General features: G+C 49.9%; 1 protein-coding gene across 1 annotated transcript; it reads right to left on the bottom strand.

The window, feature by feature from the left end:
* Positions 1 to 292: 292 nt before the first annotated feature.
* CHST7 (carbohydrate sulfotransferase 7) lies at positions 293 to 15,412 on the bottom strand. The gene is made up of 2 exons (XM_084870605.1): positions 13,803 to 15,412; positions 293 to 1,789 (listed from the first exon to the last, which is right to left on the bottom strand). Exon 1 carries the CDS (start codon positions 15,288 to 15,290, stop codon positions 13,833 to 13,835), a length of 1,458 nt encoding a protein of 485 aa, XP_084726731.1. The 5' UTR covers positions 15,291 to 15,412; the 3' UTR covers positions 293 to 1,789; positions 13,803 to 13,832.
* Between the last annotated feature and the right edge of the window lie 1,047 nt (positions 15,413 to 16,459).

Below are 16,459 nucleotides of genomic sequence, written 5' to 3'. Positions count from 1 at the left end.
TAGATGCTTGAAAGACTTTAGTTTTAAAATAGGGTCTAAATATCATGGCAACATGTGCCTTAGGGTTAAAAGAACCACTTTAAACTCATCTCTTCCTGTGACTTTTCCTGGCCTGAAACTCTCTTTAGTAGGCTTTAAATGTTGGATAATTGCTAAGAATCTTGAACCCAACATGTAGTTTGTTTTATAGTCTTCATATTCCTTTCTATGTAGACTAGCTTTTCCCAGAACCATTCAATCGAACTACATCATAAAATTCGAAGCTTCCTAGCAAAACAAAACAAACAAATCCTGTCATTAGCATGACTCAGTCATTTAATAGTGTAATTACAAAAACACCAAATGGAACAATTTAAAAGCAAAAACTTGTTTCAGTTCATTTCTCTCCCACCATACAGAGAAAAATTACTTTTTAAAAATCAGTTCAGGGGTGGTGGCAAGGGGAGCTGTTTGAAGAAGGGTTGGATGAGTCAGATTTAAAAGAATATCACCTAGACTTTTATTTAATAGTGTGTAACTTAATCAAAATAAACAGGACTGTGGTTGGCCCTTATTCACATTAATGTTTTGTCCAGAAACCTGCTGATGGGAAATGGTACCAATCACATCTCTTCTTTGTTGTGAGGACACCTTGTTGAAATGGCTCCAGCTGAGACAGATTCAGGCTGGGAACTAAAGCTCTTCCTATTTTATCGCCATAATTATCCACATTGTGCTTCCTTACTGGAAACTCTGTTTCAACCAATGTGTTCCTCATCCTATCTAATAAAAAGGGAATATGCAAATTGACCATCACACCATCACAAAGATGGCGGCACCCACAGTGGAGGTGGATTTTCCGTATCACATGATGGTTGCACCCATAATGGAGGCTGAGTTTCTATAACGAGTCTTAATGAGCAATCAGCAGGGATCTGAGGCTGCGTGGCGCTGGGCCAAGGCAGGCGACCTCAGCCCACGCCTCCGTGCCTGGAAGGGCTTGATGGGGGATCTCAGGTCATGTCCCCCAGCCCTGGCACTGGGCCAGGGGACCTGAGGCCGAGCCCTTCACCCAGCGGGGCTTGACAGGAGACCTCAAGGTGTGCCTCCTGCCCCAGTGCTGTGCTGGGGGACCTCAGGCTGCTCCTTCCTCCCTGGGCTGGGAGACCTCAGGCCATGCCCCCCAACCCAGCACCGGGGGACCCGAGGCTGTACCCCCACCAGGTGGGTTTAACAGGGGCCCTGAGGCTGCTCCCCTCATCTGGCAGGGCTTGACGGGAAACCTGAGGCTGGGCTTCCCTCCTGGCGCCAGGCCAGGGGACCTCAGGCAGTACCCCCTTCTCCCTCCTCCTTCCCCCACCCCCCTCCTGGAGGGGCTTGATAAGGGTGGGGTTGGGCGGGGCTGGAACTTGCCTTATGGGGGTGGGGCTAGCTTGGACTGGGTCTTGCTAGATTTTGAGGTGCGGTGGGTGGGCAGGGACTTTACTCCCCTTGCTGTGGCATGCCCCAGACTCTGACAGGAGGAAGATTTTCATATACATTTTACTAATTTTCTTTCATCTCTGACACTTAAAAGGCAAATAGAGATATTAAAATATTTCCTCTAATTAATACCCTTTTAATGTCCATGGATTTTGTGCACCGGGCCACTAGTTATTTAATAAGCTCATGATATTCCTGCTCTCCAGAATTGCACAGCAGTTGGTACCAAATCAAGTTCCAGTCTCTGACAGCGTGATAGATTGCCTCCAGAACATGGCTCCTCCAGTGCTGGGGCAACATGCTGAGTGCCCCATTCATGATGACAGACCTGGAAGGAAAGGAACAAAGGATGTTTGAACTTCAGAATACCAAAATTCACAAACAGAAAGCCTGTTGAATCCTGACAATATAAGGCTTCTTAAATATTAAACCTTTAATCTTCCTTATTTAAGCTGCATTATTCAATGCTAGAAACCCATACTGAACCAGTATCCATCATTTCTGCTTTGTAAAGACAGTCCAGGAATAAGTGTGACCCAAGAGGGGTTAGGTGAGAATAAAGACAGGAAAAAGATAGGGGTACCTCTGTCAGTGTGACTGTGCTTTCTACAGCTGCTGCTGTGGGGTGCCTGTTATTGAGACTTTGTTTTTAAAAAAATATATATTTTATTGACTTTTTTACAGAGAGAAAGGGAGAGGGGTAGAGAGCCAGAAACATCGATGAGAGAGAAACATTGACCAGCTGCCTCCTGCACACCCCCTACTGGGGATGTGCCCACAACCAATGTACATGCCCTTGTCTGGAATCGAACCTGGGACCTTTCAGTCCACAGACTGACGCCCTATCCACTGAGCCAAACCGGTTTCAGCTGTTATTGAAACTTTAGATGCATATTTAAGACTCAATCATTTAGTTTATTAGTGAGCTACAATGACCAAGTAGCTAGCCTTGCCCTGTCTTTCAACTACTAGATGTTTGACAATGAAAAATTAAATGTTAAGCTACTACACTTCTTGGTTAAAACTACTTCCACTTATCTAGAATTTGGGGAGAATGAAAATGTTTGTTACTGCCTGAACCACCTGAAACAAATGTAAACCCTTCTGGTTATTTCTAAGTCAAAAGTACTTAAATACTTATGTTGTATGATAATAAAAAAAATAGATAATTCTAAAATTATCTTAGTACAATTAATTTCAAGATTTATAGAGACTTTGTTAGATAGGATAAGGATCTCAAGATCTGGGCAGTTCTACATATGATTTCTTGCTAAATGTTAAAGTATAGCACAGTATTTTGCAGATGCAGCAGTAAACAGGATGAGATGACAAGAAACTCAATGGTATGAAAGTAGCCAACTGCAAAGAATATGTCAACATACTAGAGGCCCAGTGCACGAAATTAGTGCAGAGTGGGGAGGGTCCCTAAGCTCAGCCTGTACCCTCTCACAATCCAGGATCCCTCGGGGGATGTCTGGCAGTCAGACATCCTCTCGCAATTCGGGAGATAGCCGGTTTAGGCCCAATCCTCGCAATCCAGGATGTTGCATGCACCTGTGACCACACTTTTCATACAGGTGAAAGGCATCTTGCTCTTGGGCGGGCAGTTACATTTGTTTGCCCTGACTATAAAAAGCAGTACATAACATGATCCTTCTGAGGCAGTAGTACCATTTTCCCATCTTATGGTGGAAAAACTGAAGCAGAGAGAAATTAAGTAATTGGCTTTGTCACACAGTGTAAGAATCAGGACTGACCACAAAATGTGCAAGCCAGAGTCCATGCATGTCATCGCTGCATCACCCTGTTTTTTGTGTTAGAGTAGCCTTGCCAGGTTTTAATTTTTAAATCTAAGACACTGTTCCCAATGTATAGGAATGCATGTTTATCCCCATGTAGAATAAACAGGATGTGAACAGTTTTGAGATTCTTCTGATGAATTAGGATTAAGCAGCCACAGATCTCTTTTTCAAATACTGCAGAAGCTGCCTTCCTTGTTTAACTGTGTGTGGGATGTAGCAGTTTATAAGCTATGACACAGTCACTCACAATCCGGGACCCCTCAGGGGATGTAGCGGGGTGACAAGTGGCAGGTGGCCAGGGAGGAGCCCAAACTGGGGCTGGCCAGGCACCGTGCTGCTCACACTTATCCCAGCTGCTGTGCCTGCTGCTGCTGCTTATAGCCTCTAAATAGCCTCACCTGCTGGTGGAGGCGAGAGAGGTTCCCCTCGCCGCAGCTGCGCTCGCCCGTCCTGAGCCTGGCTTCTGGCTGGGCGGTGCTCCCCCTGTGGGAACACACTGACCACCAGGGGGCAACTCCTGCATAAGCATCTGCCCCCTGGTGATCAGTGCACATCATAGCTACTGGTTGACTGGTCGTTCTGTCATGATGATTGCTTAGGCTTCATATATATATAGATAAATGACCAAATAGTGCATATAATTAATGGCTAAGCTTCCCTTCGCAAGGCAGGGCTTTGGATACGAATCTCCTGTGTCTCCTTTATTTGCTGCAAGTAAATAAAATTATCTTGTAACAGCCATGTCTCGCTTTTTTAATAGAGTACCGCAAGCGGTGATATATGATTTCTGTATACCATTGTTTTGTGAATCGTGCCTAAAAGGGTTTTTTAATATGTGGCACTGAGATATAAAGTCATTCCTTCATATTAAATTCACAGGTTCCCTTGCACTTAAAAAAAAAAAGGATTGTTTACTTAAAGGTTCAAAGTCATACTCCAATGAGTTGTGTATATTTTATGGCCTTTGCTGCAGTTCCCCTGAGTATTTAAATGACCAGCTGGACCCTAAATCCAGCTGGGTGACCTCCAAATAGCCTCCCTGCCATCAAAGGGAAACTTCTTTCTGGGTGAAGGAGCCCGGACTGTGATTGCATGCAGTCGGTTGTGCTGAGCCTTCCGGGCTATCGCAGAATAACAGAGGAAGGCACCCTCAGCATTTTAATCATACTTTTTTCAGCTGGGACGTGGGAGGAAGAAGAATCAACTTCCTGCTTGCTTTAAAGTGTGAGAACAGAAGATTCTACCATATGAACTCTCAGCTCTGCCTCTCTCAGCAGCCTTCCGGTCCTCTTTCAAGTCAGCTACTGAGCCCTGGGCCTCCCGAGTGGATCCGGGAACTTGCTTGGACACATCACTTCACTGCTTGAACAACACTTGTAGACTTTTACCCGCCCTTCTTCAAGTTTCTCTTGTTTTTGCATCTGAAAGCACTCATCTGTCCCTGCCAGTTCGCTTGTACCAGGTGCAGCATCCTGGGTTTGCCACCAAAAGAGACTTCACAGATGCTAAAAGTTGGTGCTGCAACTTGGCACTCCAGCTGAGGGCTCTGAGATTTCCGGGTATTCAGCAGGTCCTGTTATCACTGGTGAATTGCTTTCCAGCCCAATTGTAACTATCTTCCTCCTGGACCCGCTCCAGAACAAATGGCCTGAGGACTTTGTTAGCCTCCTTTGCAATGGCAAAGCGTTCTTGTGGGGTCTTCTCCCAGCATCTGACCCTGGAGCCACCCTCTGCAGATAATGTTACCATGTCAGCTTATCTGTTCACTGGGGTTAAGATTTCTTAACCTTCCTGTTTTCACCTCCAATCAGTGAAATGCAGTGCCAAGGAAAACGGAAATGACTGACAATGTTGACAACAATAGAACCATTAAGTTACTGACTTTTTAAGGGAACTGCTTAGGAATGGCAAAATAATACTTGAAATACTAGAAATATCCAGTGCAAGCATCCCTCCATTGTGAATCTAAAGCAAACTGTAATAGGAAACAGTTTGCTAATCTAACTGCAACTCCCCCCCACCACCACAAAATAGCCTAGAAATGCACCTTTGACAGCACAAATGTGATAAATCACTTTAAGACTTTCAAGCTGAAAAGTTAAGTGGCAAGGGGTGCTGTCATACTTGAGCTAGTCCATTACTTTCAGTTGTATTTAATACTTGAAACAACTCTTGCTTCAGATGAAAACGGGGACGGAGTAAACACACACACACACACACACACACACACACACACCTCTTGCCTGGGGACTTCAGGGAGAAATTAGAAGAGAGGTCATTTGCATGGACCTGAGCAACTCATGTGAAGAGCTAAGCTGCCCTTCCACCCTTCTCTCTGTCCACGGTGGGAGGAAAAGACCCCCTTTTCTGCCCCAGAAATCAGAGTAAAACCTCAATCCATGAAAGTCATTAGTCAAGCCCCAGGGTCAGCCAGTGCAATGATATATACCCCTAATAGAATTTGATAATAATGCTTCCAGTTTTATCGTACCCCAACCCCAACGAAAATATCCCCAAGTTCTTGAGTTCACTTGAGCACAAAATGAATGAGCTCCTAACCAGTATTAATAAAACTTGAAAACAGCTGAGTTTGCATGGTTGACTTGTTTTTTCCGTTCATCGAACTGCTCCGAGATACAGTTTTAATTGGCGGACATAATTGCTTTTGTGAGTAAGGTCAATTCCAAGTCAAATAACAGAACTGAGTCAGTATTTAAAACATATTTGACCCCCCGCCTACAGATGTTTGTCATCCACCAAGTGGAGATGTCAGGGTTGGTAAGGGCATGGGGCTCTGAAGTGACCAGAGCTTGCAGCTGCCACTCAGGTGAGTGACCCTTTGGCCTCCACTGGAGCTATCAGCCAATGGTGTGGCTAAAGGGGTTTAGGACTCACAGGTTAGGATGGCTGGTCAGTATACAGGGTCTGTGTGTCACCGGAAGTCCAGCTCATTACTTCCGGTAGCTCTCCCTGTAAAGTGAGGCGCTGTGTCTGATCCTCCCTTTCCTAGCCCTGTCCACAAGCTGGTGGGGACAAAGTGGTCCCATGGCTGAGAGTAGGTTTATGTTGGCTTAGGACACTGGAGCAGGGAAACCAGTCCTCCCCCGGGGCCTGTAGGATTGCCAGAGATGGCCATACTTAGGAGCAGGACGTGGATTTTTCCTGAGGTTAAAAGTATTTCTCTTCCCTTTTGACCGTTGAGAAATAAAAATAGAATTAATTTAAAAAGCATTCAATCATGCTAAGAGTTTTGTTGTTCTTTGGGGGAGTGCTTCTTTTCAGCCAGCCATCTCTCTCTCTCTCTCTCTCTCTCTCTCTCTCTCTCTCTCTCTCCTTCAAAATAGCCCCCTTTGCTATCTTTAGGCAACAACATGTAACTTTTTGTTGTTTGCAGAACCTGAAAAATGTATTGTTTACCTTTATTATATCTGTGTTGGTGATATTCTTTATTAGAGCAAGAGATAGCGTCTGCTTCTATTGCTTCCAAAATCTGTCTATTTCACATATGCCAAACTCCACGCTGTTTGAAAGGAAGTCCTATTTTTAAAATATTATCTTCATCCTAGTATTTTTGGCTTTTACTGTTCCCATAATCTCTCCACGGCAGGAATGCATCCTTTTTGGTAATGTCTGGTTTTAGTCTTGGGGAAAGTGACTTCTAAGTTGGGACATTTTTCCTTATGTTCACCTTATCTGTGTGTAGGTAAGGACTGCTTTAGCTAGCCTCCCAGGTCACTCTGGGGGTTGCTATAACTCTCTTCGTTCATCATCTTTATAAAAGAACTTGGTTTCGCACCCCTACTGGCTCCCATACCTTATGAATGTCTCTGTAGTGTTCTGTGTCAGACCTTCAGTTAGGCTGCTTTCTCTGCTTCTAAGCTGCTGGTTAACACCCCCAAATGATCTTTTAAAAAATATGTTTTATTGATTTCAGAGAAAGGAAGGGAGAGGGTTATAGAGATAGAAACATCAATGATGAGAGAGAATCATCCATTGACTGCCTCCTGCAATCCCCTACTGGGGATCGAGCCCCCAACCCATGCATGTGCCCTGACTGGGAGTCAAACTGTGACCTCCTGGTTCATGGGTTGATGCTCAACCACTGAGCCACCCCGGCCAGGCCCAAATGATCTTAATAACACAATATTATCTTTCCAAACCATCCCTCTGGGCATTGGGATTTCGCTCAGATGTGAGGCTTCTTGTTGGCATAGCCCAGAGACCGCCCTGGGCCCTCACAGCTCTCCCTGTGCTTTCTGGGGCTGCCTACTGGGGCCTGTGACAGGCGTGGTCACAGAAAGGGCTTCCATTCCATGAGTAGAAACCTGTCTCCCTTGGTGATTATTTTTGTCACGTGACTCTTCACCGGAGGAGAATCTGCTTACTCCAAACATGGTCAGAATGGAAGTCAGATCTGCTGGTTGTTTTTCACATCCACTTAATCCTCTAATTTAAAATATTCACTGTCATTCCTGGCCAGGTGGCTCAGTTGGTTAGAGTGTTATTCATCCACCAAAAGGCTGTGGGTTCGATTTCTGGTCAGGGCACATGCCTAGGTTTCAGGTTCCATCCCTGGTTAGGGTGTGTATGGGAGGCAGCTGATCAATGTTTCTCTCTCTCTCTCTCTCTCTCTCTCTCTCTCTCTCTCTCTCTCTCTCTTTCTCTCTTTCTCTTTCCCTCTCTCTCTAAAATTATATCCTCTTTGGGTAATGATATATATATTCAGGGTGTCCCAAAATGTATACACACTGAATAATTATTCATTCCAATGGGTCAAATCTGAGAAGAAAGAAACATCAATTGAGCTATCAGCTAAACACTGTGCATACATTTTTAGCGACACCCTATATACATTCACTATCAGCTGATGCTCCAATTTCTTCCCAGCATCCAGCATGGTGCTCTTTAATGTGAGCAAGACCAGCTGCAGAAATGTCAAACCGGGCTGCTGGCTTGGTGCCTGTGGGGGGCAGGCAGCAAAATTGAGGGCTCCAGTTCTCAGGAACATATCCCTGAGCGCTGCAACTTTTCTCCAACTGAAGCTACTTCCTGTTCAGCTCCCTAACAGTTCACTTCCCTGTGTTCTTGAACTTGGGCCAAGGTTTCTCAGGCTCTACAGTTCTTTCTCTACACTGCACCTAAGCAGACATGTTTCTTTCAGTGGAGCAAGTTCCTTTGGTTCCATGATGAAGCAAGAGGATGAGGGAATCAGAAGCCCTCACGGAGAGGGAGGTTCATTTATTACTCATCTTGTGTGACTAGAATGTCAGGCACAAAAAGCAAGGCCAGTTTAGCTTTTAGTTTCATTCTTTTCTGTGTTGCTCATGCTGAGCCTGAGAAAAGGCATTCTGAGGGATTTTAAGCCAGTTGCTTATGAATGTTTTCTTTGTATGCATCATTGCTAACTATTTATATTACATGTGTATACACGAGAAGAAAATCCCTGCCCAGACAAAAACAACAACACCTCTTTGAACACTCTCTGAGTCCTTTCTCAGCAACTGCAAATTCACACTTCTGCCCTCCCCCAGACTATAAGGACAGCTCTCAGGAGCACAGAGAAAATGTGTAAAGATGCCCAGTTGGCGTGGCTCAGTGGTTGAGTGTCGACCTATGAACCAGGAGGTCGCGGTTCCATTCCTGGTCAGGGCACATGCCCAAGTTGTGGGTTTTATCCCCAGTGTGGGGTGTGCAGGAGGCAGCTGATCAATGATTTTCTCTCATCATTGATGTTTTTATATCCCTCTCCCTCTCCCCTGTTCTTTGAAATGATGTATATATATTTAAAAATAAAATAAAGATTGTTTACACCTTACTGTAGCCCTCTCACTCAGGTACCTATCTATCTGTACATACACACACACAGACACATACACACACATGCATTTTCCTTCCTAACTTATATGCTCTATTCCAGTGGTTCTCAACCTCTCTAATGCCGCGACCCTTTAATACAGTTCCTCATGTTGTGGTGACCACAACCATAAAATTATTTTCGTTGCCATTTCCTAACTATAATTTTGCTCCTGTTATGAATCGTAATGTAAATATCTGTGTTTTCCCATGGTCTTACTTAGGTGATCCTGCTAGCAGTTCTCAACCCGAGTCTAGCATGAACACAGCACCTGCAATGCTTTACAATTGGAAACTTAAACACATTTTCTTGAATGAGAAACCTGTGTGGGAACAATGTTTAACAAATACCTTTTCGTCAGCAGTCTGTGCTAAAACATGAGGTTCTCCTTGCAGTAATACTTATACATATGCCATTTGGAGCATAATAACCTCATTAAAATGGAATGACTTTCTAAATGCTGTTAGGGACTTGGGGTGGCTGGTCCTTGCTTTTTCTGTTTGGATGATTTCCTTAGAAAGAAAGCTTTCTGACTCTTGGGAATCGGGATGCAGTGCACTTATCTCCTTTCGAGGTGTCTTCAATGCCTAGAGGAATGAAAGCCTGGGTCCTGCCCAGGGTCGAGGTGAAAGGAAGACATGCTGGAAAGGATAGGACAGCACATCAGTCTGCTTGGAACTGTAGTCATGAATAATTTAAAATATTTCCCCCTTTCCACACTGACACCCTACATCTGCTTGGAATTTCACAGCTGCAAGTTCTTTCACAGAAATTTCTGTGGCAGACAGTTGCTGCTCGTTAACAGCCCCCATCCTGACCTAGCCGGGGGATGAATCATGACTGGTCTAAGCCAGTGGTCCTCAACATCTCTCTCCAGTACATTCACCTGGGGAACTTTTTAAAACATCCCAGTGCTGGACCAATTATAATACATCAATAAGCCCAGGTGTTGACAATAGAAACAAGAGCTCCGCAGGTGAATGTCATGTGTCCAAACATGATGATCCTAGTCACTTTCACCGAGGTTTTGGACCACTCAATTCTAGCCAGTGAGACATAAAAGGAAGCTGGCTGGGGGCAGGGGATTCTGGGGAAGGTTTCTATAACCAGGTTGAAGGAAAGAGAGACAGATAGGGAAAAACTCTTCCACTCCTTACTTGCTAATCAGTTTCTTTCTTTTCTGCATTAAAAAAAATATATATTTCATTGTTTTTTTACAGAGAGGAAGGGAGAGGGAGAGAGAGCTAGAAACATCGATCAGCTGCCTCCTGCACACCCTCTACTAGGGACGTGCCCGCAACCAAGGTACATGCCCTTGACCGGAATCAACCTGGGGCCCTTGAGTCCACAGGCTGACGCTCTATCCACTGAGCCAAACCAGCTGGGGCTCCTTTCTGCATTTTAGTAGTTGTGCGAGGAAGTGATGCTTGTTGCTGAGGCTACCTTCTCATGACAGTGTGAAGATAAGTTGTGCGAGGAAGTGATGCTTGTTGCTGAGGCTACCTTCTCATGACAGTGTGAAGATAAGTTGTGCGAGGAAGTGATGCTTGTTGCTGAGGCTACCATCTCATGACAGTGGGAAGATAAGCTGATGCATGAAATCCAAAAAGCTGCAAAAGATGGAAAGAGCCTGGGTCCTTGGTAACTGGATGGAGGGTGCCGAGGTTCCCATCCAGCCCTGAAAAAATTGCACTGACTCCCTTCCTGGCAAACCCTGGTTGTCAGGTCTGGACCATCTAGAAGTTACTCAGGCCAATTAATGTGTAGCCCTTCTTCACTGATGAGCTGAGTGCATGGTCAGATGCCCCAGGAGAAGGTCAGCCATGGGGAGGCTGGCTGGAGAGTTACCAGCTATCCTGAGGAGATTGTTGTTGGCAGCCCCAGGATATTTTATTGATTTGTTCAGTAGTTGGAAGATATCATCTCTAATAAAAGAGAAACATGCAAATTGACAGTACCTTCCCTACACCTAGAAGCCATGCCCACCAGCCAATCAGGGTGAATATGCAAATTAACCCAACCAAGATGGCGGTTAATTTGCATATCCAGGCCAGAGTTAAGACTGAAGGCAGCATAGAAAGAAGCCAAGCTGCAGAAGGGAGTGAAACTTCGGAGAAGGGAGGGAAGCAGGCAGGGCAGTGGAGACAGTAGCAGGAAGCCCTATTGCAGGAATCTTAGTAATAAAGCTAAATGTGTTTATCATCCCAGATTAGTCTCAGCCTGGCTGGAGTACCAATGGCGCTGCCAGGGGATGCTAAGGGAGGCCAGGTAAGGGTGTGTTATAATGGAGGGATTCTGAGCTCTAGGCTCAAACACCAAAGCTGCTTCACCCTCGCCAGCCCAGGTGTGACTTCAGGCAAATGACTTAACCTCTCTGAGTCTCAGCTTCCTCATCTGTAAAATTAACAGCATGTCCAAATAATGATACATGTACAATGTCCCACTCAATGCATGGTACATAAGGATCCGTTCTCTTCCCTAGAGCCTGACAGGGCTTTAGAAACCCATCAGTGGGTCAGTAATGTTGGTGGAGACATGGTAAGTGCCCAATAATCCCAGCAGAAATGTGGGAGGAAGGTATTAGTCACCAAAGTCTGGAAGAGCTTAAAACTGGCTCCCGGATGCCCCTGTAGCACCAGTGTCTCTCCCATGTCACCTTCATAACTTCCCAGAAGATGCTTTGTTCTCCATCCCTCCTCTCTGTTCTGTTTCTGATCCCACCCCAATCAGCACTCAATAAATGTTAATAAAACTGGGGATTCCTGATCAAAGGCACAGATCAGGGTTGCGGGCTTAATCCCTAGTAGGGGGTTTGCAGGGGGCAGCCGATCCATGATTCTCTCTCATCATTGATGTTTCTATCTCTCCCTTCCTCTCTGAAATCAATAAAAAATATTTTTAAATGGGGGGGAGGAGTGAAAGTTTCTGGGAGACTGTCCGTTCAGAAAGTCATAAAATGCAGCGTTTGCCCTGGAGAGGGGTCCCTCCGGCCCCTGAAGGAGGGTAGGGACCATGATGTTATTGGCATCTGAAAATACAGGATCCCCAGATCAAAGGATGTTTTGTTAAGATGGGACAAGTCGCACTGTGCCTTACCTTCCTTTACTCTGGGAATCAGGAAGGAACACAGACTTCCCAGAAATGACAGAAACTGACATAGAAAACCACTGGGTTACTGGGAGAAAATTCAGCCAGCTTCTGAAGCCCGGCTCTCTGAACAACAATATCCACCTCCATTAACATCTTCAACTTTGTCCTCAGAGCGGGATCCCGGGGGAGTAGCGAATTCTACTATAAAATAATGAATGGAAACTGAAGTCACTTCCTCCCGGTGCTTTTCTCCTTCCTCTGGACTGCACAGCGCAGAAAGTGTCACCCTCCTAACTCCCACCCAGTTTGGGGGACCCTACCCCCATGCCACTAACCAGACTCCTCCAACCAGCCTCAGGACAGACTCTTCCCTCGGCCAATGTGCTGACCAGACACTGAACACATTCTGAGATAATCCAAGCCCCATGTGAGCATCTCCGGATGTAGACTTTACAGAGAAAGAACAAAACAAATGGGGGGGAGGTGTCTTTTCACAAAGCTCCTTCTGCAGTTGCAGCCAAAGCTGCTGCCTATCTGAGCTTCCATCTCTGGACCTGATGGGATGCAGCCCGGGGAAGCCCTGGCCCTGAGGTCTCCCAGCTCCAGAGGATATGGCCAAACGCCCTGCAAACACCAGGCATGGGGGCGGGGGAGGCTCCACATGAGCCAGGGGGAAGCTAACTGCATTCTACGCCACCATACCAGAGCCTGAGGCACACCGGGCCAAAGCTGGTGCAAGGGAGGCCTGAGCCCTGACTGGTGTGGCTCAGTGGATAGAGCGTCGGCCTGCGGACTTGAAAGGTTCCAGGTTCGATTCCAGTCAAGGGCATGTACCTTGGTTGCGGACACATCTCCAGTAGGGGGTGTGCAGGAGGCAGCTGATGGATGTTTCTCTCTCATTGATGTTTCTATCTCTACCCCTCTCCCTTCCTCTCTGTAAAAAAATCAATAAAATATATATTCAGAGAGAGAGAGAGAGAGAGAGAGAGAGAGAGAGAGAGAGAGAGAGGCCTGACTGTGCCTGTGTGCTTGGGAACTCAGAAGGAAAGTTCTGGAACCTGCACATCAGAGAGACAGAGGCAGAGAAGAAATATAAAACAGGCTGGGGGAGGTAGGATCAGAATCAATAACCTTCCACCTACCCATGCTTCTGGCTGTCTCTGTGCCCGCAGACACTTGCAAAAAGTTTCCCACAGCACAGATGGCCATCAGGATAAAGTCATCGTCAGCAACCTCAAATGGTCCCCAATCCCATGCTCTGCATGTATGACTCTCATACCTCCTCTGCTCTCCCCAGACCTCTCCTCCCCTCCCCCTCACCCTCTCCCAATTCTCAACAGATGACCTTGTCTCCTGCTTCGTGGGGGGGGGGGTGGCGGGGGGGGACTGGGAATACGGAGACCCGGGTTCAGGCTCGGCCATCCCTAACCTCTGTCATCTCAGGGCCCTCCCTGGCGGGGACAGGCGGCCTCGCTCACATTCTGCCAGACCGGTCCTGACAGGTGAGACCTGGGACGGCACCCCTCCCTCCCCAGCGGGCTGGTCCCAGCTCCCCTGGACCCTTCCCCGCCCCTCCCCGCCCCAGGCCGCCTTACCGGGCTCTCCCCCGGGATGCGGATGGGATGCTACGTGGCCCCATCGGCCTCCACCTCCCTTGGCGCCTCCTCGTCGGGGGTGGGCTCGGCGTCGCCCTCCTCCCCGCTGCGGGGGTAGGCGAGCAGCCGCATGGCCGGGCCGCAGGCCGCCTCCACCTGGCGCACCTGCTCGCGGCTCAGGCGCTCGCGCCACGCGTGCACCGCCTCGCGGGCGTCCCGCGCCGACAGGTGGAAGGGCCTGTCGGCGCCGTAGGCCGAGCCGCGCGTCATGTTGAGCGCGAAGGCGTCGAGCGCGGCCAGGGCGCGGAGGCCGGCGAAGCGCAGCAGGCGGCGGAGCTGCGCGCGGGGCTGGCGCACCAGGTCCTCGTAGCGCAGCCGCAGGTAGCGGCGCCGCAGCCAGGCGGGCGCCCCGCGCGCGAACAGCAGGTCCCGCAGCCAGGCCTCGCAAATCACCTCGAGCGCGCCGCTCAGGAACACGTCGGCGCGGGGCGCGGCGGGCAGCGCGCGGGACGGGGCGCCCCCGGGCCGGCCGCCCGGGCCGGGCGCCAGCAGCACGCGGGGGAGGCGATCGCCGCGCTGGCGGGTGCGCAGCACCTGGATGCTCTCCCGCAGCAGCCCCTGGCGCGACTTCAGACGGGAGTTGTGCACGGCGCGCGGGTCCCGGAACAGCTGCACCACCTTGAGGTTGAGGCCTGGGTCGCGCAGCAGCGGCACCAGCACGCCCAGGTCCAGCAGCCGCACGTCCTTGATGACCACCACCGGGTACTTGCGGCACTCGGCCTCCAGGGCGCGCAGGGCCACGGGCGGGCAGCTGCGCTCGCACGCCGTGTCCTCCACCAGCCCCACGTCGGCGCGGGCGCGGGCGGCGCCTGGGCACAGGGGCGGCGAGCAGATGACCTTGTTGGTCCGCCAGCGGAACAGGGCGGCCGTGGTGAGGTTGGCCGCGGCCGGGGCGCGCGCGGCGGGGTCCCCCGACGGCGCGTACAGCCGCAGCACGGAGAAGTCGCAGCGGAAGAGGGAGCGCAGCATGTCGCGCAGCGCGCCTTGCAGGCTCTCGGCGTCCCCCGGGTACAGCGCCTGCCACAGGTGCCACATGGGCTCGTACAGGTAGAAGACGTCGGGGTGCTGGTTGAAGAGCTCCCCCAGGAAGGACGAGCCGGTGCGCCAGGTGGCATGCACGTAGATGTGCTGCTTCTCGCCCGGCGCCGCGTCCCCGACGGCGCGGCTCAGGTTGCCCGGGGAGCCGGGGGGCCGGCCCGCTGGCCCCTCGGCCGCCGCCTCCGCGCCCCGTTCCCGCTCTCCGGCCGCCGCCGCCTCCAGGCTCCACACCCCCAGGCTGCGGTGCAGGCCCGGGCAGTGCCCGGCGCCCTTGTCGCCGTCGCGGCCGCCGTCCAGCACGGAGGGGATGAGCAGCAGCACCAGCGTGTAGAGCAGCAGCAGCAGCGCGAACTTGCAGTGCTCCCTGCGCCGCCGCCGCCGGCTCTTCATGTTCCCCGACCTCAGGGCGATCTGGGCGCCAGGCCGCTCCCCTCGCTCAGAAGCCCGGACTGGAGTCCGCTCCTTCGGCCCCTCTGGGCCGCCTCTGAGCCGGGAGGAGCGGAGCCACCCCGCTGGGCATCCGCAGGGGAGACTCGGGAGGCCACGCCCCGTCCCCGGGCTCGGCCGCCTATTGGCCGCCTTGGCAGCCACCGCCCCGCCCGCAGTCTCTCCCCGCCTCCCTCCCCGCTGGGCGGAGTTGCCAGGGTGAGTGGTGGTGGGTGGAGTCGCCGGCTGGGGTGCACCGAGCCAGACCCCACCTTTCCCCGAAGTCCTCCGTAATGAAGTCAAGTCCCCATGAGTTAACATCAGGCAAGACAGGGGCTCGTGTACGGAATGTACCGGGTGATGGGACGTGGCCCACACCGGGACATCTCCACTCCCTCTCCTGTCACATGTCCCCTGCCTGGCCACCTCCATCGCGGGCAGACTCTCCTCCACACGATTTACAGGTTCCTGCATCCAGTGCCCACATCCTCCCAGAATGAGTTTCAGGGTTCTCCACTGAGATAACAATACACCACTGCGCCCTGGCCGGGTGGCTCAGTGGGTTGGAGCATCGCCTCATACGCCAAAGATTGCAGGTCCCATTCCCTGGGAGGGCACACACCTAGGCTTTGGGTTTGATCCCCTGCCAGGCACCTATGGGAGACAGCCCACCGGTGTTTCTATTTCTCCCTTCCTCTCTCTCAAATCAATAAAGACACATCCTCCCGTGAGGATTGGGGGCGGGTGGTGGTGGTGGTGGGGGAGAAGATTGCACATGGCATGGTGGTCCAGAGAACTCCGAGGCACGACTGCATTCACACGGCGCATTTAGTTATTAAGATGTGGTCTTGGTGAAGTTTCAAATGCTGAGTTTTGCCCCCTGAGGGGCATGCAGGTTTTACAGACATCCTGAGGATCTGTTGACTCATTTTAAAAGTGCAATGGTTTTCAGTGCTTCTGTACTTCCTGGTGTTGGCATACCCTAGGCTCTTCTGACCCAAGTGAGAAAAAAAATTTTTTCAGAATCATAGTGGGAAGATGGAGGAGTTTCTCAGAAGCTCGGTGTTTAGAGGACCCATGAGGCGGGTCGTGTACTCAAGGATGGATGAAAAAGTGACAGGAAGTGCAAGAGG

Source organism: Pipistrellus hanaki, assembly GCF_964339955.1.
Source record: "Pipistrellus hanaki genome assembly, chromosome: X".
NCBI classification, from domain to species: domain Eukaryota; kingdom Metazoa; phylum Chordata; class Mammalia; order Chiroptera; family Vespertilionidae; genus Pipistrellus; species Pipistrellus hanaki.
The sequence above is the reverse complement of the archived record's forward strand: the minus strand, read 5'-3'. Positions and strand labels throughout refer to the sequence as shown.

Coding starts and splice junctions, on each gene's coding strand:
- CHST7 (XM_084870605.1), bottom strand. CDS start 15,290: ATGAAGAGCCGGCGGCGGCGGCGCAGGGAGCACTGCAAGTTCGCGCTG.